At 27.3% G+C, this 26552-nt stretch overlaps 1 protein-coding gene and 1 long non-coding RNA gene across 8 annotated transcripts in view; one reads left to right on the forward strand and one right to left on the reverse strand.

The window, feature by feature from the left end:
• Positions 1-26552, forward strand: part of LOC108001347 (histone-lysine N-methyltransferase 2D) — a 681552-nt gene that overhangs the window by 147967 nt on the left and 507033 nt on the right. For all 7 annotated transcript variants that reach the window (XM_062075744.1, XM_062075753.1, XM_062075747.1 and 4 more), the window contains one exon: positions 9188-9288. In XM_062075744.1, the coding sequence (XP_061931728.1) occupies positions 9277-9288 (12 nt within the window). In that variant the 5' untranslated portion in view covers positions 9188-9276. The remainder of the gene's footprint in view (positions 1-9187; positions 9289-26552) is intronic.
• Positions 1-26552, reverse strand: part of LOC114577974 (uncharacterized) — a 144644-nt gene that overhangs the window by 9566 nt on the left and 108526 nt on the right. The gene's annotated exons all lie outside the window — the stretch shown is intronic.

The following is a 26552-nucleotide window of genomic DNA, read 5'->3' on the forward strand; positions in this document are numbered from 1 at the left end:
TAGTTTCTTACTTTCAAATGAGTATTTGAATATTTGATGTGAAGAATTGAGAATCTTGATTATACATATTTTATAGTTAGTTTTCTTACAAGAATTTTTTCTATCATTTTATCTTTTTTTATATGTTTTTATTTTTCACTGATAAGTTTTTATTTGTATTTTATTTTGAATATTTTTATTCATTTTCTTCTTCTTTTACTTAAATTTATTTCGTCCTTTACTTTCGTATATCTTATTTTTTTTTTTTAATTTTTCTCATGTTTATTATTTATAATAATATTACGATTTAATTCCATTGCTCGATGCATTTTTGATTGAAATTTTACAGTCTTATATAATAATATTGCTAATATGCTAATAAATTGATGAATAAATAGATTTTATGAATGTAAAAATGAATCACTTTACTAATGTAAATTAATAAATATTTTCACTTTTTAAATTTATATATTCATAACTTTATTATTTAACTATAGAATCAAAATATAATAAATTGTACATAAATATATATATATATATATATATTTAGAACATTCACTTTAAAAACATAGCAAGTATATTTCTTAAAAATATTTATATTTAAATCTTTTTCAAATCCATAAATTATAAGCATATTAAAAACATCTGAGTAATTAATCTACATTAATTTATACTCAAACGAGAATAAAATATTTTGTAAATATGGAATTTTATAAAATATTATGCTTATGATGAATTGAATTTATCAAAAAATGTAATATATAGTATCATTTATAATTGTTTTATCAAAATGAATTTTCTTTAATAATTAATAAAAATTTTATATTATGCTACATATTATTATATTTCTTTATTATTTAAAAAATTCTTTAAAATATTGAAAATAAGAAGATTGAAATCTTTTATCTTTCAATCTAATAAAAATTGTGGATCAAGAAATACTATTCAATTCTATTCAAAATTTCATGTACTCCAATCGATCAAAGTAAAATTATAAAGAGAAAATATGAAATGTCGTTAAAAATCGTGGATATTTTCATAGAATGTAATAAAAATTGCATAAAAATTTTATAACATCCTTAATAATCCATATCGGAACATCTTGGAAACGAGTTAATTGCTATTTTATCTTATATTATTTTATCTCCAAACAATTTCCATTATGCAATTTCCAATACCAAACTTCAACTTTCCATAAATTATTGAGAATTAATCTTTTCTCGACAATCTTCGCGGAAACAACACATACCTGATGCACGTATTATCTCGTTAATTTCGCTCATTTTTTCCCCCCTTTTCTGTTTTAACGAGGCCTCGGATATGATAATGACGAAGCCATAATTGATAGCCACTTGAACTCGTTGGCCGCATCACCGTTATCGGTTCGAATATTTCGCGGCCGGATAATTGAGTTTTTCGCGACGAGTTACGACGATGTTAAAGGCGTGAAAGCGGGTACGTAACACGAACGGTGATGGCCTGTTGCGTGTGTATCACTATGAAAGCGGTCGTTCGCCGCTAGTTCGCGCCACTTCGTAAAACTGCGCCGAGCTAAAGCGGGCGTGTTACCGTGCTCGCGAAATTATCGCCTAGTCTGTTTGATGTTGCAAAAGTGTTCTTGTAAATCGTCGTGGTGACAGTTTGTTTCGAGACTGCGCTTTGAGGGCGACGAATGGATCTGGTAGGGGTTGTGTTGCATGAATTGTTGATGGTGATGAGCGGTATGGGCGTTAATGGGACGATTAAGCGCGATATTTCGGGATATGAACGAAAAGAAAGGAAAAGAGGGAGAGTGTTTTGTGTTTTAGAAAATTTTAAGGCAACTCGTTAATTGTATTTTATATTACATAAAATGAGACGCGTAATTGGATTTGCGTTTATTTCGTAAATAATGATTTTAATAAAAAGTATTTTAGACAAAAGTTGATTTCGACACATATAATTTGACGTAGTGTTTACTAGTCAATCTCGTCATAGTTCTTTATAAAGTTCTTTTGTCGTTTTTTTTTATTTTTTTATGTAATGAATTTTAGAAAATTTAATTAGTAATGATAAAATAGTAATGTTCATATAAATTGATTAATATTTCTTATAGATCGAATAATCGAAATACATGTCTCTTTTGCATTTATTTTCAAAAAGATATATAAAATATTTTCTTTTTGAAACCAATCCACTTTATTTAAAATATTTTTCGCTGAATCATTACTTTTAAAGTAATCATAATTTCAATTACACATTATATTTCTAATCTTATTTGGTTTTTATTGGATTTAAAATATATTTTTTAAATAAAAAATATGTCAACATATTTATTAATTAAAAGAGTTTCCATATAGCCAAATAGATAAATATTGATTTGATTATATGACAAATAATATGTCATAAATGTCACGTTATTGTATTGTTTTAATATATTCGAAATAATTTTAGACAATTTTAAACGACAATTATTGTTTATGAAATCTTGATTATCTTAAAATAACCATAAAATTTAATTTTCAAAACAAAAAATTCACAAATATTTATAGATACGTATAATAAATATTTTTATTTCATACATCGAATACTATAGTATAATGTATATCTGTATACATCAATATTTTCTTTTTTGTATATTTCTTTTTAATAATTTCCCGTACATTTTAAAAACATGATCAAATGAAATTCTGATTCATCTATCTATAATCGTATAAATACTACATGAGAGAGACTGCATCTCATCGAGTAAGATTAGAGCAAGATTCCAGAAAAAAAGAAAAAAACGAGAAATTTGTAGCGAGCTGAATAAAGGTTGATGCCGGTTATTTCCGATGAATCGGATATCGAATTGAAAAGAAGGAAGGCAGGATCGCAGAGTGGATTGGAACACTGTCGAATTTGCGAGAGATCCATGGGAAGCTTTTCAGATTTGCATATTGCCGAATTTTATTGAATACATTACTCAACGACGATCTCTTCAAACTTATTGAAAGCAAACGTTAGTATTAAAAAGATCGAAAGGATTTTATTAATAGCGGAGATATACGAGGATCATGTCCATATTTATCTCTCAAATAATCTGCTCTTTATATTCCATAATGGAATACTGCATATAACTTGAATTCTTCGATTGGCCATTAATCTTTAGAATAATCTGTTATACTAACATCTGCCATTTAATCGTTTATTTATTTCTTGAATAAATTCACCGATCAAATTCAAAAATTATAATATATATATATCTTTATTTTTTAATTCATTTTTATAAAAAAAAATAATGATTATTTACATTATTTATATTTTGATGATCTTGAATTATGTTGTTCTTATTTTAAACAATTTTTCTCCGGATATATTATCGCCGATAGACTTTAGTTTTTGCTAAAAAACAATTTCTTAATTTAGCTATATGTTTAATTTGATTTCGGAATTGGATTTGAGCTAAATTATTGTATAACTATATACACGTATATTAGTAACAATAAATGTGTATATACACATATATTTTATATCTATATTTTTGCATCAATATTTTTTAATTTAAAACTCGATATCCTATTTGTCACCGCAAGGCAGATCACGCGTGGATAGCCGCATAATTGTTTCGAGTCACGATCGATTCTCTTAATGAAGTTCTATACGAAAACGATGGTAATGTGTTTCCGCTGCAAGGCAAATTATGTAACATAGGATACTATACATAGGAAATCGAAATTGAATTTCATTTGTTGTAGTAAAATTAAGATATCATTTTACGAATAATAACTAAAAAAAAAAGGAATCAAACAGATAATGTAAGTAGAATATATATATTTAATATATAGGATGATCTCTCGATCACTTTAAATATTTCATTTTGGGAAAAAATGTTTCAGATAAAAATTGATACGTATAGATGTACATATAGATTATATAAAATAAAAATGATGAAATAATAATATTTTGTTGACAATAGAGATCCATATGCATCGATTCATTGTGTTAAAAAATATGATTCGATTAATTAAAATAAAATTTCTTTGCTGTTATCAAAAACAAACAAAGTATTAAACCTGTTCAAGTTTGAGGAATAAAAATCAACAATAAAAATAAGTACTAAATACGTTGCCAACCAATCAAAAATATCTCATTGTACGAGTTTCTTATTATACTTTATTATTTATACAAAATTAATCGTTGAAATATCAATTCAACAGAATTTATAACTTTTCCACGCTAACATTACCCTTAATCATAAATTTCTAACTGATAACGCGTATGCACGATATATATAACGTATAACACCATACATTGACTAATATATCCGAATCATAATCATCTAAGACTCGCCCTCGGTCGGTGAACACTTAGGCAATTCGACGGCAGTTAAGCGCATCCGAATCAATAGCACTCGGGCATTATCTTTCCTCCTCATCCATGCGAGGCGAGCCGCAGGGTACGCCCCGATAATTATAATCAGTCAGAAGGGGTCTGGTCAGGGGTTGGCGCGGATCGTCGAGGTCACTCGAGGGCCGATGTAACGAGAGTGGGACGGAGAAATGTGGGTGGTAGGGGTGGGTAGAGGGAGAGAGAGGGTCGTGTGTCGTCTCTCCTCTGCGACAGAGGGTGGACAGAGCATTTACATCATTTAATTTATGACCCTCTCCGCTGCACCGACAACAAGCGCGAGAAGGCCCCGCGCTGCTTCGTGTGTAGGCGGGCGCGCGCACACTCGCGCAGAATAAATTTGCATATGGATGTAACGGGTGCAGCTGGGGAAAGAGAGAGACAAAGGGGGAAGAAGCAGACTGGAACACCGATGCTCCCTCCCCCGAAATCGAACTCGTCGTGGCGTTCTCCAGGTCTGGCTGGGAGAGGGGGAGGGGAAGGGGGTGAGAACGATCTCGATGTCCCACGAATCGGACACTGGCGGCGGGATAATGCCGTGTTCGTTTCGACTGGTTGCGACTGCTCACGGCGAGATACAGAGAGGACGGTTGAATGCGGAATGATTAGGTGATTCGGTGGATATGGTTGGCGGAGGGGTGGGATTCGGGTGTTGTTGGTTGCGTAGATGGATATAGTGGCCGTGAGTGTTGGGGTAATTTGATCGATTTGTAGTGGCAAGTGCGAACGAATAGACCACGAGTTAATTATGTAGTATCGGTGGAATTGGAAAAATGATAATTATAAGTGAACTTGTTACTATTTATCATTGCGAATTTGGGCGAATTGGGAAAAATCGTTGAAAAATAACTAAATGCTCGAACGTTTATTACATTTATTTACGGTTACTCGATGCTTTAAAATTTTATCCATCTTTGCTGCGATCTATTCTCTTTATAAGAATTTAGAAGATAATATGAACGAGTGTATAAAAATCATTGATATTTTTTTTCTTTTAAATAGAATCATATTTGTTGTACAACACACTTACTTATATTTCTTTATGATTTTATATAATTTCGTGAAAATTATCATATGAATAATGGGCTGGAAAAGAATATTTTTGATAATCTTAAGTCTGAACATACAAAAATTTAAACATGTTTATTGTAATTTAAGAAAAATTAGAATTGCTTCAATGAACAACAAAAATTATTTAAAGAATTATTATAATACTTGCAGGATGATATACTCTTTAAATATAAATTATTACGTTATAAAAAAACGTTTCATTTAAAAGTTGCATGATGCGAAGGGAGAATATAAATTGAATTGCCAATCTTTTTGCAAAAGTATGTGTAGAGAACAATTAATGAAATAAAATGAAATGAATAAAAAGAGAAAAAAAAATGAAAAATAATTTCGTGTTTTATCTAAATAATATCGCATATATTTGTTATAAAAATTTACAAAGAGATTTCATTCAGTCCCATATAATTTTATTACACTGTGGCTAAACTTAATCATTCCGATAAATTTTGTATTGAAATGAATTTCAAATTAAAAATTGATCACATCGCGTTTGTTTCAATTATCCTCGTGCAAAAAAAAAGAATCATAATTTGATTGCGAGATTGGAAAAGGTAACGGTTCATTTAACGAAAAATCGATCATTAGTTTATTCGTAATTTTATCTTAATTATCCTTTCACATCCTCGCCATGCATTGGAATGAAGTTACAGAACTGTTCGCTCCGTCAATGTTAAACGACAAAACTGTTCCAAGCAATTAATTACTGTTTGAGTTGAGACGTTCGAAAGGGTAAACATCTATGCGCGTGTTAGCCGAAAAGATGCCAACCTTAAATCCAATTTGTTCGTGACTTCGCGAAGTTGCGGGTTGGATGTTAGCGCGCAGTAAAGTTGAAGTTGTGTCTCCGCCTCGTCTTGATATACCGTTCACGGCCAATCAAACTTTGAGCCTCGGTAATTCTCGAGCCAAATATTTCGCATGTATGTTCCTCGCGATGCCTAAAATTCTTTCTCGAATCATTGATTCTTTGAATATTTGAAATATTAATCGAAAGAAATTTTTAGCGTGTATAAAATATTCAAAAATCAATCAATAAATTTTTGTGTAAAAATTTCTTTATTTTTATAAAGTGGATGATATTAGGATAATCTGGTAAAAGTTATACTAGGATCGGCTGAGAAGTAATGAACTTTTGTTTTTATTTCGAAAATGGAAATGTATTAATTAAAAAATATATTAATTGATATATTTGTCGACCGATTGAATATCATTGAATGTTCTTCGATGTTCTTCAATTTTGGAAAGAAAAATTTAAATTGGAAGTAGAACGATGTCGAAAGTCGTAAGAACATCAAGAATCGTGCATTTCGAATTTCGCTCGAAATGATATTCGAGAGCAAATTTATTTTATATTTATTTAATAAATTGTTCACAAGGTGCTTATGTAAAGATGTATCTTATTTTTAACTAAGTCAGATTCTTTGGAATCGTACATAATTGACAACAGTTTAGTATCGACTTAATTGATTTGTTAATAAAAAATTTAAACAATAAATAGACTCTTGAACGATTAAATCATTTTTAGAAATTTTAAATATAAATAGAATTTTTTTCTTAAGATTTCATTCTTTAATTGTTATAAATATGTACTTAAAATAATCAATTTTCAAAAATATTTCTAATTCTTTTCGTATTTAAAATATTTAATATTTAAAAAGGTATTAAATTTTTAAATTGTTTTAATTTATCAAAATATCAGTAAAATACGGTTTTATATATGTTATGTATATTTATACACATATAATGTTGCAAAATGAAATAGTTGTATTAAATAATTTCATTTCCAAAAATATAGTTCAATTTCAAATAAAACTAGAATTATCTGCAAAAATGCATAATTATTTTACAAATAATTTAACACGACAAAAAGAAATAACTTCTAAAAGTATTTTTACCTCAAATATTATAAGGAGATAATTTAACACGATTAAAAAACTTCTCAAAATATTTTCATCCCAAACATTATTTTTACCCAAGACTGTATTAAATCCAAGAAGATTCATCCAGGGTCTTGAATTCAAGCAAAGTTAAAATTCAATAAGGTCGATTTTCACGCGCGGCGAACAGGTCTAATTAAACCGTCAACGAAGAAAGGGTTAAAATTCGTCCCATTTTATTCACGACGCGCCAGTTTGCTACTCTTGCCGAACGAAGACGTAATTCTTTTAATTACCGGTTAGCTTAAAATACAGCCCCTCTTAAAGGGCGTGAGAAACGAAGGGACGTTGGCTGGTTACGCGACGACCACGACAACAGGATAGGGAAAGAGCACTTTCGCGAGGCTTCAAATTAAAACGCGTAATTAAACGCCAGGCGAATTTCGTCTCGAAATTAATTTACGATTACCTTTCAACGTGTCCCTGTTCCGTCTTATCCCCTTTTCGAATTTTCGAAATTGATTTTTTTCTTTGTCAAGCGACGTGGTAATATCAATTTTGAGAAAAAAACGATCTGATATTTGGGAATAGTATATATAATACGTTGATGAAAGTTGCTTGATGTTGTCTTGTGCGATTTATTCTTTTGACAATAACGCTTGGTACGCGAAGTCTTAATTAAGAACGTCGGCAACAAAGTTATTTTTTATTCTGGTAAATAATTGGCGTGATTTATAAGGATGAAGAGGAGTTTTTATGTAGTACTTACTCTTAGCTGTGAATACTTAAAATTATATATCGAATATATATTTATCGAAAAAATATAAAATAAAATATGAAATAAAGAATTTTTTAAAATTTAACTCTATTATTTTACTTTTTAATGTTATAATTAGAAACTACTTGTGTTATTAATATTCATTTAAAAATGTAAATTAACTATACTATTTATATCAATAGGCTTTGATTTAATTAATTTATATATAGTATATATTAATTATTAAATATCCTAGATTATAATATTATAGGATACATGACTCAATTATAATATCTTCTCTTAGTTACCGAATAATCAATTAATTTGCTAAAAATTAGGAAATAAAATATATGAAGCGATATAGCGATGTTTCTTTAAAATATTATGGAAAATATTTGTTAAAAAATTTTAGGAAATAGTGAAATTAATCAACGATTGAAATAAAAATTTCATCGCCTTAAGAAGAAGAAAGTATAAAGTTTTTACTTTACGAAAAATTAAAAACAGATATATAAAATAATAATTTATTATCGGAAGAAAAATTTTATTTTATATTTTGATTAATATCAATTTCTTTTTGACAAATTATTCAAAAAATCATAATGAATATAAAAAATTTATAAAAATTAATATCCCGTACTTTACTTAAATATTAATGCAAATAAGAATTAAAAACATCTTCGAATCACGCAAGAACTTTCAACTCATCTATAAATGAATTATCATAATTATTCCGTTTTAATCTAAATAACGATGCATATGATAATTAATAAATCTATCTTGAAGATTTAACGTTGACACAAAAATTTAAAAACCTTCCCATTGCTCGATTTTCATCGTCCAATTAAAAAACAAATATCGATTGATTATTAATTAATGCTCGTTTTTCTCGCCGCCTTATAATTTTTAATATCTCTCCTTCACCATTCTTTATTTTCTATATTCTCGATACCATTAATCGACGATAATCGAATAAAAACGAGCCATTTATACCAATCGATAACATTTACTCTCAGTGGAAAGAGAAAAAAAAAAAGACCGAACGACGAAAAACTATAATTATTCTAAATAATGTTCTAAAATAATATTCCAACGATGTGATGAAACGTATTATCGGAATAAATTTCTATTGCAGAATGTCAAAAGGCAGCACAGATTCCGGTTGGCTATGGCTCGCTTAGTGAAGCCTAAGATCCCACCGTCCGAGCCGCCCCTCATTTCTCCATGGCAGCCACGGTAAGTAAATTGACGCTAAAACAATGTTAAACCATAGACGCTTCGTTGCTCCTTATGCAATGCTATGCCAACACCCTGTCCCTCGACAAGTTTCCGTCTTGATCTTAATAAGTGGACGACAGTGAAATTAGTTTCGTTAGCATGGAACCTCGCGTGTCCTACGTGGGTCTCTTCCGTTTTCGGTTAACGGCCATTCCTTTACCCGCGTTTACCCTCGTCAACGATTTTCTCCTCTCGGATTTTCATATCAAAGTTATCACTTTGTTCACGAATATACCGCATCGTAACTTGTTTTTCATGCTGGTCGCAGAGAAAGATTGTTTCTGCGGATTTTCAAGAAAGTTCGATAATAAGGTTTATTATATTATATTCGGTAGATTTGTATGTAATGAACATTTATGGGTAACAGATAAATAGTACGAGTATGGGATAGGTGTAATTATAAAAAGTTTGATGGGGATATGATTTATCTATTTCGTATGCAATGCTACTTATAGCTGTGTCTAAATTTGTTAACTGAGGAAGGTGGTTTAAGTCGTTCGGTATGTAGCGATTGATTTATTTAAAGATCTTTTATTTCCTAATACATTGTTTTGTATTTGAAATAGCAAAGATTAAATTAGATCGAATTTAATTAGATAGATTTAAATCGTTCTTGTTGATTTTTTATTTCTCAACAATTAATTTAATACAGTTTCTAATTAATATATGTGTCAATTGAAGAAACAATTATTCGTGTACTTATCAAAATATATAAATATTGTTTCGATTTTAATCATTTTTCATGATAGGATTCAAGAAAAGATAGTATATATCATGAGTATATTTCACTTTAATAATTCAATTAATTTTATTAATTAACAAAAAAAAAATTTATAAGAGAATATTTTTTTTATTATATTTAGAATGCAATTTATTAATACTTTCGATTGAATATCTATAATATCGTGATTAGAACTTTGATCAAATTTTAATCAAAATACATCATCATTGATCTTTCTTTACGATTTCGAGCACTGTCTCTTATCCCTCTGGAGAATAACCCTTTCTCGATTTCGAGCCTCATCGTTCACTAGGCCTTCGAGGAAAGGCTTGTTTGTAAGCATGCACGAACACTAGCCAGAGATAGAGGTACTTCGTTCTCTCCTCACGATGGACAGAGTCCAGAGTTTCAGACCGCCCCTTCCTGATATTCGTTCCTCGTATATCTCCATCCAGACGGCCACGTACTACGTGCCACTCTGGATCAAACGGTCGTTGAGAACTACGTACACACATAGATGCACGTTATCTTTTAGTAATTGCAAAAAGTGGAATTCGTTTTAATGAAATGATAAAATGATCTTTTTTATAAGTAAGCGATTTTACAATTCAATACACCATCCATTATATGAATCCATATTATCATGAATCATTGTTTGATTTGAGGATTGAATAAAATTTTTTCACTTTTGAATGCTTCAAAAATTTTATTTATTATTAATTTAAAAATTATTGTTCTCATTAGATTATAACTTTTGTTCAATAATTTATAACAATTTAATTTGTGTTGTATTTTACTATTTAAAAATATTTTTGATTAAAGCAATTTGAATTATAGATTTCTTTAAATTATAATTAATATATATATATATAATAAAAATAAGGATTAAAAAAATAGAAAGATATTAAAATTTTCAATATACTTTTATAGTAAGTTATATATTTTTTAAATATGAAGACAAGAAGATTAAGAAAGAATAAAGAATTAAAAAGATTAAAAAAAGATTAAAGATTTTTTCATTAGATTAGAAAATAATTATATAATTCTGAGTTTTATCCCAATATTCATATCTATATTATCATTAATACTATCTAAATGATTATATTATTTAACATTTTTCTAAAAAAGAATGAATTCTATTAAAACAATTTTTGAAAATTGGAATTAAATTTTTCAAAATTAAAAAATATCTTTAAAACGTGAAGCTTCTATAAATTAAAAAAATACAAGCAAATAATTTATTCTAATATTATCTGAACCATGATGTAATCGAAAAATCCCGATCGAATGCACACCTAGATCTAAAATCGAATATATTTTCCAACAAATAAACGAATCGATAATATTAAATTAGACAAAAATATATATATTAATTTATCCATGTCTCGTCTTTCGTTGATCTCCTTCACTTGCCAACAACTGCTTTCGTTCGTCTACGTCTGGAATAACATCTCGAGCCGCAGCAATCAAAGAATACACGATACACGGTGGTCAAAGAGTGAACATTATCCGCGAGGGAGCTAATTGGACGGCTAAAGAGCCCCGCACGAGTATCCATTTTGATGGTTGGCGGCCAACGCCACCCGACTTATCCCTTTACTGGCTCTCGCACATGTTCCATCGATGTATTGGCCGACCGTTTATCGCTGGTCGATAACACGCGACACGCACCTGCGCCAGAATTCTCTGAGACGCAGCAGTGGACGAGGTCGCTGTCGGTTCCCTCGTGACATTAAGGACTCGTTAAGGGGATGGCCGTTCGACGTGGAAGCAACGCTGTGTGATGTGTAAGGAAGGGGAAAGACTGTGGAAGCGGTTAGGGCTGTTTGTCAAATATGTGTTTGTTGGCATGTTGGTACTTTTGGATGACTTTTCTGGGAGGTACAGGTGGTTGTTGTTTTCCGGGGTGGTTGATGTATGGCTCCTTGAGCCGTAGTACTTCTGCGTTTCTCTGATTAGTTGGGGATTGTTTTGTGACTGGTTGCCGAGTTATACCGTGATTGGAGTTTCCTAGTTAAATATGAGGGGGAAAATTAGTTTTGTGAGAGGAGTAAGGGGTATCAAGGTCTGGTTGAAATCGACTTAAGCTCGGGCGCGAGATCTAGATTCTGCTGGGATTTGGCGGAATCTCTTCCTCGTGTCTGATCGGTTTAACCTATTTTCTGGATACTTCCTCGAGTTTACGGCGAGTTTAAAATTGATTGGAGAACGAGGATTCATCAATTCTAGGAAATAAGTATTCGAGACATTATTATTGGATATTAATTACAACATATTTTAGTAATGATAATACGAAATAATAGAAGGTGATTTGATTAAGCATATATCATGTGGAGTATTAAACGTGATATGTGTTGTATACATAAAGTGTATGTGGTGTAAGTAGTAGTATAAATTAATATAAGTCAGACACGCTTGATTCATCACTTTTACGCGAATACGATGCTTATTCGTACTATTTTATTTGAAAATTGTTATTCTTATATTAAAAAATTTAGACTGTTTCTTCAAAATATAGTTTTTTTATTGTATTCAAAGGAATGAAAATGTAGATAATGAATTTTTTAATCAAATAAAATAATTTTTATTTATATATTATTCGTTATTTTATTGCATGTAAAAAACACGAAAGTGAAAAATGAAATCGTATAGAACTTTTTAAAATCAGATTTAATTATTAATAATTTTTTATATATTTAATTTTTTCAAATTTTCTTCTTGAAAATCTATCATATAAAATGAATGTATAAATATTTATTTGAAACACCTCCATATTTAAAGTAATTGCAATTAAAAATAATGAACGAACGCAATATAATGCACACAATTAATAATTACTTGTAATTTTGTAAATAATATTGCGTATAAATATAAAATTGTTTACAAATTGAGGTGTATAAGAAATAAATTGTATTTCTAAATAATAAAACTTCTATATAGAATTCTTACTTTGATTAAAAACAAAAATTAATTAAAGAGATATATCGGCTCTACCTCTTTATATCAACGATCCAATGCAAAAGCTCATGAAGCTTTTCTTGAATATATTTATTATTCTTAATAACTATATTTAACAACTAAACAAAAATGGACAGAATTTAAGATTTTCGTTGAAAAAAATTTTAAATCGTGATATGAATTCAATTTCCAAAGAAAAACTTTCAATATTCGTGATAACTTAATAAATTCATGTGACGACTTTCACGACCACGCTCTTAGAGCAACGATTACCGCGAAAGATATAAAAGCAAGTCAAGTTGAGTCAAGGTGACGAAAATGAAGGAAGCCGAATCCATATCTTCCATCGTCTTTCCTGTTCACGCGGGGTAACGCCTGTCTCGTCGGAGACGTGCTTCCAATTGCAAGGTAAACCAAACCTGACGTTTCCATGCCGCTGCTTTTCATTAAGAAGCCAAACTGCAACCACACGTAACAGACTAGCCGCGTTTAACATTCAGCTCCGCTCCTGTTCGCAAACCGCCTCCCTAAGCGGCAGCTTTTCACCCTTCTATCAACCTTCTGCCAACCTCCCATCCATAATAAAATATTACGCACGTCGATTATAAGCGTAATTGCCGGCCTAGTCTGTGGAAATATGTTCCATCAATTTCTCGATCGATCACGTTGCATGATGGTAATTACTAATTTGTATTTTTGCTGATATCGATAGGGGAGTAGAGTATTGAGAAAATTGCTTTATAACGGTATGGCAACAAAATATGTACATATATGTATATGTACATATAAATTATTTAAAATGTGGTTCGATATTTTGGAATGAAATTAATATTTTAGTTTGGAAACACATTATATAATTTCATTGGTAATTTGAATTTTATCGTTTTAAAGAATTTTGATATGATTCAAGTAAATATTAAATTTAATAAATAATTTAACGAGAATGTGCATGTTGAGTTATTGAATTTAAAGTTCATTGTTTAATTTTATTGATAAAATAAATTTTATTTTATTTTCAAATTATATATTTAAAGGTAGCAGTTTTTGATATGCTTTATAAATAATTATCGAATCCAATAAATACACAATTAAAGAGAATATTCAAAATAAATAGTATATGTCTTGTGTTATTAAATTTACCATAAAAATTTGTAATTCTTATCTCATAAATTTTATAATAATTCTAACAGTATTTCTACATAATTATCGATTATTTTATTGCTTCATAAACATAAAGTATTTCTTTTCCATCGTTTATTATTCACGTTAAAATTCGCATTTTATTTCATTTCTTTCTTTTTCACTTCACGTGATATTTCTTCAATTTTCAGTATTGCTATTTTTACTGAAATATTTTTCTTCCCTGAATTCAATTTCATATAATGGTCGAACGATGCTGACGTCAAATTTTTCCTTTTTAAACGAGTTATTAATTTCATAATTTTTCCGTCTAATCAAGATAAGCGGCGAAGCAATATTATATTTTTTTTTTTTACTATCTTTTTTATTACTAAGACCGGTCGAAGAATCCTTGATCCTTTTCTCTTGCTTAATTTACAGCATCTGAACGTTATAATACATCAAAGTGAATCAATTAATCAAGACATCAAGAATATTTCTTTCATGAATCTTGTAATTATTGCTTGTAATCTTGAACATCCATTCATTTTATCTATATAAATACATTGCATGTTCAAATTTTTCAATTTATTACGAATCATCGTTAATTAAAAATCATCGAATTTTACACGAATTTTGCCAGCTTGTTCATTTAATAATTTTCAATTGAAGATATCCTCTTCGAAGAATCTATCGAATTAAAAATTAAAATGTTGAAGTTATGCAGAAAAATCAATTATCTATCATTTAGTCTAACGATTATCATTAATGTAATTATTAAATTAATGTAAATTATACAAATATATTATTAATATAAATAAATTTTTGATTTAAATAAATTTAAAATATAATTAAGTAATAATATTGTAATTATTATCTTATTTAATAATTAAAATAATAACAATAAATATATACTTAATAAATGAAAATAAAATATTGTTATTACGAGCATTTAATATTGGCCACGATATGATCAACGCAAACATGGCGCAGGAACTAATAAGATAGTCTTCGTCAACAATATCGAAGATATCGAGTTAACAAGAGTCATTTCCTGAACGTACATACTTTACTTTATATATATAAAGTTAGATATTATCAACATTATTAATAAATACTGTAAATGATTATAAAATAAAATAAAATAATATGGAGAAAAAATTTTGCATAGTAATATCAGATATATGCAGATGAAGAAAAAGTTATTTAAAATAAAATGAAATATTGCCAATAGATATATCATAATTTTTTCTAAAAAATGATAGGACTGTAGAGAAATAGATAAGTGAGAAATAGAGTCTATAACAACTATATATAATTTTAAAAAGATTTTAAAATTACTTCTTTATAATTCCAATTTTAATTATAAAGTTTTAATGATAATTAATTATATTATATTTTTCTCTTAATCCAACTACAATTAGAAATATATATATAATGAATAATATTTCAATGAAGGAAATATTTGTATAATATTAAGATTAGTATATTATATTATCAACATTAATAATAATAAATATAAAGAAAGAAATATTGATTAGAATTAATTATTTTAGATTAAATTAAATTAAATTAAAAATATATTTTGTTTTGTTTCAATTCAAGATTTCAAAAAAAGTAATTTCATAAATATACGAATTACTAGAATAGTTATACAATTATCTCTAAAATTATTGATAAAATGGAGATAACACATAATTTAATATAAAAAATATAATACATAAAACTCGATTTTATATTTTTCAGTTTCTATTATAGTTACAAGTGCCTTAATACATACGATATATATATAATATATATCAAAATCAAAAAGATTTTGATATATATTATTGATAAAATGGAGATAACACATAATTTAATATAAAAAATATAATACATAAAACTCGATTTTATATTTTTCAGTTTCTATTATAGTTACAAGTGCCTTAATACATACGATATATATATAATATATATCAAAATCAAAAAGACAAAAAGGACTCTAAAAAATAACCAATAAATGCAAAAGAAAAAGAATTAACAATTCTAATTTTAAAAGATTTCTCCTATAAAAATCAGAAAATCCCTAACTTTCTTTGCTACGATCTTCACATTTCCAAAATATTATTTCCAAAATATTTCTTTACTTAATCTAAAATAATTTATTTTATAAAAATGAATTTATGAATACATTACGCTTCGCGTAATTAGAATTAATTCGATCCCCACGATGAATTCGTAACTTTCTCTGCTATGATCCTCGTATGATTTCCAAAATATTCGTCTATTTAATCTCTAAAATTTAAAATCGCCCGCTTAATAACGTGCACTCCGCGTAATTGAAATTAATTCGATCTCCACGATGATTTTATTTTTCTTTTTTTTCTCTCCCTCCCTCTCTCTCTCTCTCTCTCTTTCTTTACCCCGGCTTTCTCTCCCCCTGTTTTCCGTCGAGCGTGCACTCGGTTTCAAGTTCGTACTTTCGAGCCAATCCAAGAGCGGTCTAGAGTTCTCAGACCCGTAAATCCTTTAAGTGTCTCCCCGCTTTTACCACTCAACCCTTGGAGTGTAGATAACAGAGTGAGGAGGAGTAAAGCGAAGTACTTACTTGTGCAGTTGTGCCATTTTTCTTTGCGCGGCGGCTGCCGTTGCGCGCCATTTTTTATGCGCATCTCTCGTGAGCAATTTACCAACCGACCATGGTTGAAATAAATATTCTTTGACACGCGATGCAACTACCGGTTATCAATGTAAATCCACTCCGTGCGTCAAAATGAAATTTTCCTTTGTCCGCGTTATCGCGTTTCGACGAAGAAATCGCCGTAGGAGTTGAAAGCATGAAGGAAATCCGCGAAAATTTTCTGCAACGTTGGACGATTAGTTCTCTTTGTATTTTTTATTCTACAATTTTTTTTTATCGATCAATGGACGTTCGTAATTTTATTAATGGATTAATTCTTGCGATTGAAAGATATTATCGCGAAAATCGTGATTCACGAAATTGATCGTTAAACGGAAAATGAGATGAGGTTTTCGCAGTCTGATATCTATTGCCGGCCGTTCAGAAAGCAAGTTCAGCAAAATGTGGTTACAGGTTCTGCACAATTTGGTCGAAAAGAAAAGTGGGTTATAACCACTTCAATTATCTCTCGTTGATCATTCTTAGAGTAATTGTTGAAATATGAAAAATTCAGTCACGAAGTATTTTTTGAATTAAGAAAATTCATTTATTATATAGATAGGAATGTTTAATGATTTCGAAATAAGTATTTTTTAATTACATTTTATTATTTCGATGAAAAATAACAATATTGAATCAATTCAATATTTATATAAATAATAAAGAAAAAGTCTAATATATTATGAGAATCAGTTTCAAAGTTATCAAAATTGACGAGCCATCTGTAAAATCTCTAATTTCTTCAAGCAGAAAGTTAACGAACTCTAATCCTAACGAAATATGAATTAGTACAAAAAAAAAAAAATCAACGTATCTAATTTGTCGATTCAACTTGTCTCCCTTTGAAAAACGAAGAAAATAAATAAATGAATAAAAAAACTTCGAAGACGAAATCGATTGCAAGTACTGAGTCTTGGTCACGCGATCCAAAAAATGGACGAAGGGAGAAACTCTCGAAAACTTGTAAATTAGTTGGTTTTCTTGATCTTCAAGTCGAAGTTAAGATGAAATCGGCACACGGTATTTTTTCTTTTTTTCAAAAAGAGAAAGTTCGAGGAAGAAACAAAACAAAAAAAAAAAGAAGAAAATTCAGAGACTGAAAAAGTTCCCGTTTGAAATATCCATCCATCCGTCGATATACAAGTTCGTTCGACTGGCTGTTTCTGGCATTAATTAAACGAATTTCGAGATTGAAAGAGATTGGTCGAATCGCAAAGTGATCATCGAGGCAAAGCAAGATGCGGTGAACAGGAAGAAGTGAACCGGATGGTGATGGAAATTTCGTCAAGAAACGTGGTAAATATAGAGTGATTTTCTTGCTAGAAGACTCAAAGTCAATGCCGAGGGATATCGTGATATACAGGGTGACCCATTTAAATTTATAATTTGAAATTATTTATAAACTCTTCATATGAAGAAATTAAACAAAAGTTATCAAAGAAATATAATATAATAATAATTATTTTATTGTTTCGTATTTTTATTTTTTATTACATGAAAATACATTAAGTTTTTCAATTCATAAATAATTCATTATATATTATTTATGTGATTTTTATGATTTTAATTATAATATAAAAGAACAATGTTAACATAGTTGTATTTATAGAATAAAGATAAGACCTAGGATACGGCATGTACCATTCCTCAAAATAAGCGTAATAAAAAAAGATAATATATTAAGTTCAAATGATATACTTAATTAATTTTTATAAAATATTTTCGTCGATATCTGTAATTTGTAAAAGGTTTACAATATGCGTTCTGTTTGCATTGCTATTCGTTTTATCGTATACAAAATACATCTCATCATTTGTAAAAGAAAAAGAAACGGATTATTATTAAATAATAATTAAGGAATAATTGTATACAAAATAAAATAAAAAATACTTAATAATCTAAGATATACATGTGTCAGAAAAAGCTCTTAATTCTTTGTTCAACATTTGTAATACCATTCGTAACTGTGAAACTTTCGATTAACATGGACACACATATAATATAGATAATAAAAATTCAAAATAATTTGTGTGAACTCTTCACACAACCCTACATTCGTTCATTCATGTTTCTTCATTACCCAGATAGATATTTTCGTTCACTTTTTAATTATCAATAACCAAAAAGCAAAGCTGAAAACACAACTTTTTTATTCTTTATTCTTTCCTCATCTCAGAATCACCCCTATAATACCTTATAAATCAAAAGAAAGGAAAAAACGAAAATACCATCCACGAATTTCCAACGAGATCACCTTGTAGTAAGGTCGAGGCTGCTCGACTGCGCGCTAGGCGCACCACACTGCCGACCACGTGCAGCAAGCCGCCACGAAGTTACTTTGTAGCGGGTTCGAGAAGGCCGATGGCGTCGCCGAGCACTCGAGCCGGCGTGATTGTAATATAGGTCAACGTTTACACAGCTGCTTTAAGCTGGATTTACTGAAGAGCTTTCACCCTGCCACGCCAACCGGGGCAAACTGGGACGGCAAATACATTTTTTCCTCTTTCTTTTTTCTTTTTATTTTTTTTATTTTTTTATTATTATTTTTTTTTCCTTCCCGTCTAATATCTCTATGTTTATGTACGTGTATACGAGGAGGAGAGAGGGAGGGGAGAGGTGTGTAGGGTGCAAATGGGTGTTATGTGGCGGAGCGAGACTGTCAAGTTTGTACACAGTGTGTGGGAAATCGTGGCGTGATCGAGAAGACGAAGATTCTTTGAACAAGTCTTTCTTGGAAGGAAGACGAGGATGAACGTTTCTCCCGGGAAGATTGGATTTTAGGAATTTTGTGAATGCATGGGTATTGATGCGAGTGAAGGATCTTTTAATATATTTGCAGTTGTTGGTTTCATTATAAAATTTATAAAGCGGAAATTTGTAAGATTCTGAGAAGGAGAATAATAGTTTGCAATTTGATTTTCAAAATATTAGAGGCTAGATATATTTATTGATGAAAAGTTAAGATCAAACTAATTGTTTTGAGAGAATTTATTTGCATTTTCTCTTTTTATTTAATGTTTATACAAGTATTATTCGAAAAGAAATTATTGATGTATGTGTTGTTTCATATATTTCTAATATTCATCTTAGAGGATAAAAAATATAAAGAAATTCATTAGTTTGTTTCTTAAGTTTTGTTAGTAAATGTATGATACAAAGTTACGGATTATATTCAAATTAATCATTATATTCAATTTATATTACCGTGTGAAATTAAATAAGTACAGTTTACAAGTACACTCTAATTTAAGAATATATGAATTTAAAAAAAAGATAAATTTATAAATGCTCGATTAAATTAAACATTACATTCATTAAATTAAATATTATGATTTATATTAATTGCTATTATTAATTGATATCACTGATAATTGGTTTATTTTTGGTTTATTTTGCTTTAAATCGATGAAAAAAATGTATTAATTCAATTGATGATTTATATGGTAACAAATTTTGAGATGATGTTAATAATAGATAATTGATGGGTTTTAAAAGTGTTTTTAATGCATCGCTCCGTTAAAATTATTTAACGGAATATCAGCAAAATATAATTAAATATTCTGAAAATATTAATATTATTACAAGATTCGTAGGAATATATTCGACGAGGAAATTTTTGTATAAAGTAATGAGAGGTTTGGTTTCAAGCGGTTTTTAATAAAATAAATAAATTGGAATAAAACCTCGTTATTATTTTATATTCATTATGATTTTTCACGATAATTATCGAATATTTTGTGCAAATACGATAATTATCAAAACACTGTTTAATTAATCTAATGACACATATATTAAATATAATTTAAATGTCATATATTGAATTATTTTATTTTATCTAAATTTTATCACATTTTCATTCTTTCAAATATGATATTCCATGTAATGAGAAAAAAGTAGAATCAAAGAGGTCGAGATTTAATGCAGATATAAAATTAAAAAATTTGTTTTTAAATCTGTATCTCATACCTGTATTTTGAATTATTTACTTTGTGACTGAAAATTTTTCTGAGATTTATAATTGTTCTTCCGTCACTTTGTGTATGTATAGTAATGATAAGATTTCTAACTTCAATATCGAACTTTGCCCCTAGCCATTTCCTCTCTCTATAATATTTCTTCATTTTGTGCCTTGATAAATAAAACTGCTGACTGCTCGCCAAGTCTTTTAAGCTAGCTTAACTTATACCAGATACAGCACACAATGCTATCAGAAAACAATTTCGTGAAATATCACAAACTAATTTAATTATCATAAATTAATCGTTGAAGAAACGCCTAAAGTTATCACAAAACATCATAAATAGAATTATATGTCATAAAAATTTATTACTTGAGAGAATGCTACGTATTTTTGTACCGGAAAAGTTATATATTAAATATCTATAAATTATTGTTTTTATTAATTCTATAATTTATCTAATGACACATATTATTATTTATAAACAAAGATTAAGAATGAAATGAACAAAGACTAAAGATAAAAATGATTATAAACGCCATAATAAATTATATCGTATTGTTTTATCACTTTTCATAGTATGAATTTTCTTCATTTATTAAAAAGATTTTCAAATCTGTTATCCTAATTATTACTACTATGATATATATATGTGATATTAATATCGTTTTTTTTAAATGTATTAAAAAATTAATATCGAAACATATATGTTCTATTATCAAAAATTTTTTTATTCGAATATTAATTTCTTATCCTTCAATTCATTTGGGTAATCTAATCGTATATTCTATTGTAATAGTTCTATTTATTAATATATAAAGTATTTGATTATGGATATTCACAATTTTTTTTTATTTTTTTTAAAATAAAACAAAAATAAAATTGTATAGTTATTGACAATTAAAAAAATTAATGAAATTATTCTTAAGAGCGAAAAAACTTGTTTTAATAATGATGATATAAATATAAAATAATTCAAATACTGAAGAGTGTAATAATTTTCAAACTTTGTATGTTTATTATTATTTTTATTATATAAATATAGAAATGTGAAATTAAATAAATTTAAATCTATATATTTTCATGACAATTAAAATCACATAGAAAATCATAAATGAAATTTTGACTATAAAAAGCAAAAAACTAAGAATTTTCTTATTAAAATTTATTCACATATTAAAGAAAATCATGTCAAGATACTTATTGTTTCATCCTTATATCTTAATTGGTTATCAAGATGAAAGACTCAGAAGTTTATAGTGCTTAAGACAAAAATTATGCAAAAATTATGAATTATTTGTAGTTTAGTGATTTATATTTTTTTCTATTTTTTAAGAATCGTGTTTATCACTTATCTAAAGATTAATATTAGTTAATAGATTGTAAGATTCGAGATAACGACAAAGACAGAGATAATAAATAATTAAATCTCACTCTAGATATTTTAGAAACTAAAAAAGTATAAAAATATGTGCCAATGTATCAAGATAAATAAAAGAGCATTTTAAAGGATAAAATTCAATACTTTTAATGATCAATCACTTATTAACTGGAAACTATCTTCTATGAAAGTAATTAATGATTTTAAATTTTTCTAATTTTGTTAAATAAAATTTAATCAAAGATTCGTATTCGTTGAGTTGTTTTGTTCAAGATTATTTTCATCAATTTTGATTTTTTAATAATTAAAAAATGAAATTTTAACTGCAATTTATTTATTTTGTCATTTTTTGACTTGAAAAACTCTCTTGAATCTTAAACTTTTTAACATATTATAATTAAACATCCTATTTAAATAGGGAAGTTTCATATAAAATATAAAATTTTTTAATACATTAAAATAATAATATTTTGTCAATAATATTTGGATAATAAAAGAATTTTCTTTAAAAGTAATTAATTTGAATGGAATAACATATATTCAATCTTGTTTGATTATTGATAACATAACAATTGATGTATAAAGAGAGTAATTGTATTTATTCTATAATTTAATATAATATGTTATTAATTTATGGACATAAAGATTATTAAGAAAACAGTCATTATAAATTCATCAACAATATCTTATTTAATCACAAAAAGTGATGATTATATCTATCAATTAAGAAAAGTACTAATTGAATTAAAATTAACTTAAATAGAATCAACTTCACACCTTTGAAACTTCTCCATATCCATTATTAAACAATTTTCAAAATTTGCACATGTAAGTATTACTCGAAATTAATTTCATAAACAAAGTAACTTTTAGAGCGTTGGAACCATGAACGAAACGGACACAACGAAACGCTTTCGTCGCCCTTTTCCGCAACAACGCAAGTCACACGGAAATTTCAAACGGAAATATCCCTCTGGCATCTCGTGCAAAGCTACGAAATGAAAAACGATACATTGCTCTGGCCACGTACATTGCTCTGTGAAAAAAAATTCGTCGAAGTTGGCCGGTCTTAAGCTCGGAACGATGCTGTTCGAAAGGTTAATTCGACTTTCATGGCTTTCGGTTTAAACACGAGGAACGAAAAAAAACGAAGAGGAGAGAGAATGAGTCAGAGGGAGATGAATAGGTAAGTGCGTTTCGATGCAAAGAGCGAAAATGTGTGTCTACGTTTTCGTCCATAATTAACTGGAAATTTGTTAATTTTAAACATAAGCTTAATAATATATTAAAGTTATTTTATTTTTTTAATAATTTGGAATTAGTAATTTTTGAATATGTTTAATATCTTTTTCTTAATGATTCCATTTAATTGTAAATTATATGATCTTACAAAATTTGAAAAAATTAAGTATTTTTAGTACTATGATAAATTATATTTTTTTTTAAATTAAAAAAAAATTCTTTAAAATTATTTTAATATATTAAAATTGTATAGTGAGTTATCTGCTATTAAAATATATTTTTTGTATCTTGATGTAACAGTATGCAAATTATCTGTTTGTTTTTCAATAATTATTAAGTGTTATTGTTAATATAACAGATTAAAGTAGAGTTAAAGTGAGTAAAAAGTATTCATACAAATAATTAATTTTAACAAAACCGTTGTGGAAATTCGATTATCAACAAAATTCCAATAAGAAAATAATATTTTGTAGAAGTTTGAGTCTATAATTAACAAAAAAACAAATTATGATACTTATACTCTATTAAGATATTAACAAATATTTTTCAAATAATAAAATTGTATGTCTAACAAATATATTTTCTGAAAATTATATAATATAAATGTAATTTAAACAAAAAAATTTGTTTAAAATATTACATGTTGAAAAAATATTAAATATAGAATGTATAAGATCATTTATAAACTATGGAAGCTTTACTGAATAATGCAAAATAAAAAAAGAAATATACAAAAAATTAGTGAAGATAGTAATCTTTATTAAGTCTCTAATTATTGATTATTATTAGTTAAAACAATTGAAAAATAATTGCAGCAAAAATTGTCAAAAAGCTTAAAAATAAATTCACTTATCACTATCTCTTATATAAAAATATTATATAAGCAAGAAGATCAAAAAAAGAATTACAATTTACAAATAATATAATTTTAAACAAAACAATTAAATTTTAATATAATAATATAATAATAATTAATGTAATAATATAATAATAAAATATCTTAAATGTCTTACTTTCATCTAAATAAGCTGCATTGTTATGTATAATATATTAACATATTTGTGGAATACTTTTTAAAAACACGATTCTAGATATCAAAATTGATATAAAAAAAATATCGTTTATTATTTTCATTTATTTTATTTATATTTATTTTTATTTATAATTAGATTATGAATTTTTATGCAAAATACAATTTTTATTAATATAATTAAAAAAAGTTTAAATAAAAACTTGCTTTATTCTTTAAACATCACAAAATATATTATATACATATGTATTTTATTTAAAAATTATTAGAAAATAATTTATTTGATCTTAATAAAATAAATGAAATTATTTTTCCAACATTATTTCTAAAATAAGAATAATAAATTAACTGATGCGATTTAATTAAATTAATATTTCTCATCTTCTAACAGTTCATTAAAACTTTTTTATCTTTTTTCCTCGCATTTAGAGAATAATTTTTTCATTTCTATATTTTCATTCAGTTTAAAAATATGTTGTATATAAATGCTACTATAAATTCTCATACCTTTTCTATTACTCTTTGAAAACAACATGCATACAAATCGTTCTGATTTTTCATAAAAAAAATTTCATAAATTTTATTTTCTCCTTTTTTAAATATAAGATTGTGATTTTCAAAAGTTCATATTAAAATTACAATGATATATTACGCAGAAAAAATCTTTATCATATTTGAAGTTCCATTATTCAATTGCGAATAGATAACAGAAAAATCATTGTTTCTGTTGATCAATTAAATTATATGGAATTTTTTGCGCGTGCACGTACATTCGTATCCAGCATTTAACATTATCTCATATGATATTAATTCACATGATAATTACAACGAAAGAAAATTATTGCAAATATTATAAATATTATCAGCCGATGTCATCGTTGGCATTTTGCATTGCGCTTATCTGCAATTTTATTATTTTAATCTTGTAATATATGCAAAAATAAAGAATATTAAATAAGGTATTTATTTATGTAATTTATTTTTATGAATATTTCTTATCAGTATTATACATTTATTAATTTAAGAATCTCTTATAAATTAAATAAAAATGAATTTTCGTTAATATTATGATAGTTATAACGAGCATTAAAATATTTTTAATTATACTATAATTATATTTTAATAGATATGATTAATTTTTGTTAGGATTCTATGTGATAAGATAAATATTAATCTTTTGCAATTAAAAATTACTTCAAACAATTTTAAAAATATTAGAAGTATATAATTATAATATCTTAATTTAAGTCTTAATTTGATATTATTTTTAAATCTGAATTTTCCAAAATTATGTTTCTAAAATACATCAAATGAAATTTATATCTATACAGATTGATGAAAAAGAAATCTAATACTTATAAAGTTTATAATATTTGAAAGAATTAAAAAATATTTAATTAACATATCAATCTCAAAAATTATCTTATCATTTACTTCAAATCATGATCATGTATTTTGCTTGCATACAGAGAAATATTAATTCAAAGTTACAAATACAAGATTATTATGTACTAATATCAACATTATTTTATCGCAAATGTAGTACAAATCATCAATATTCATTCAATTCGATAACTATTGTTCTCGTATTATTAACAATTTCTATTTATTATACTATCGTGGAAACGGCAAATAGATGTGTAAATTCAATATATTATGAAGAGAACCAATTATGATACGGAATATTACTAAACAATAAAAAATTGATTTTACAAAAGTTTTCAAGATCCGTATTGACTTTTTTATTCCTCTCAATGAGGAACATAATTAACAAAATTTTAATTCAAAATCCTCTAAAATATATTTCCAAAAAACGGTAATCCAAAATACAATTTTAAAAATATTATTAATCCATTATTCGCAAATATAAGCTCCATAAAAGTAATAATAACGATCGACGTCATCAACGGTTATACGCTTTCTCGCCAAGTATTTTCAATAAGTTTTTTTTCCGAAAATTCCCAAGCGAGCGGAAACTTCGAAACTCAATTTCAGCCGAATGCGGCCACGCTCGCGATTATGCGATTTAAACGAACTTAAAGCGGCACGTATCGATCGATGGACAGTAGAACGAAGGAGAAAGACGGACACACGTACGGAAGGTTGGAGGGAGAAAGATAGACAGGGGGATAGAGATGGGGATAAATGAGTTCA

The sequence above is a fragment of the Apis cerana genome, linkage group LG5, assembly GCF_029169275.1.
Source record: "Apis cerana isolate GH-2021 linkage group LG5, AcerK_1.0, whole genome shotgun sequence".
Classification (NCBI taxonomy): Eukaryota; Metazoa; Arthropoda; class Insecta; order Hymenoptera; family Apidae; genus Apis; species Apis cerana.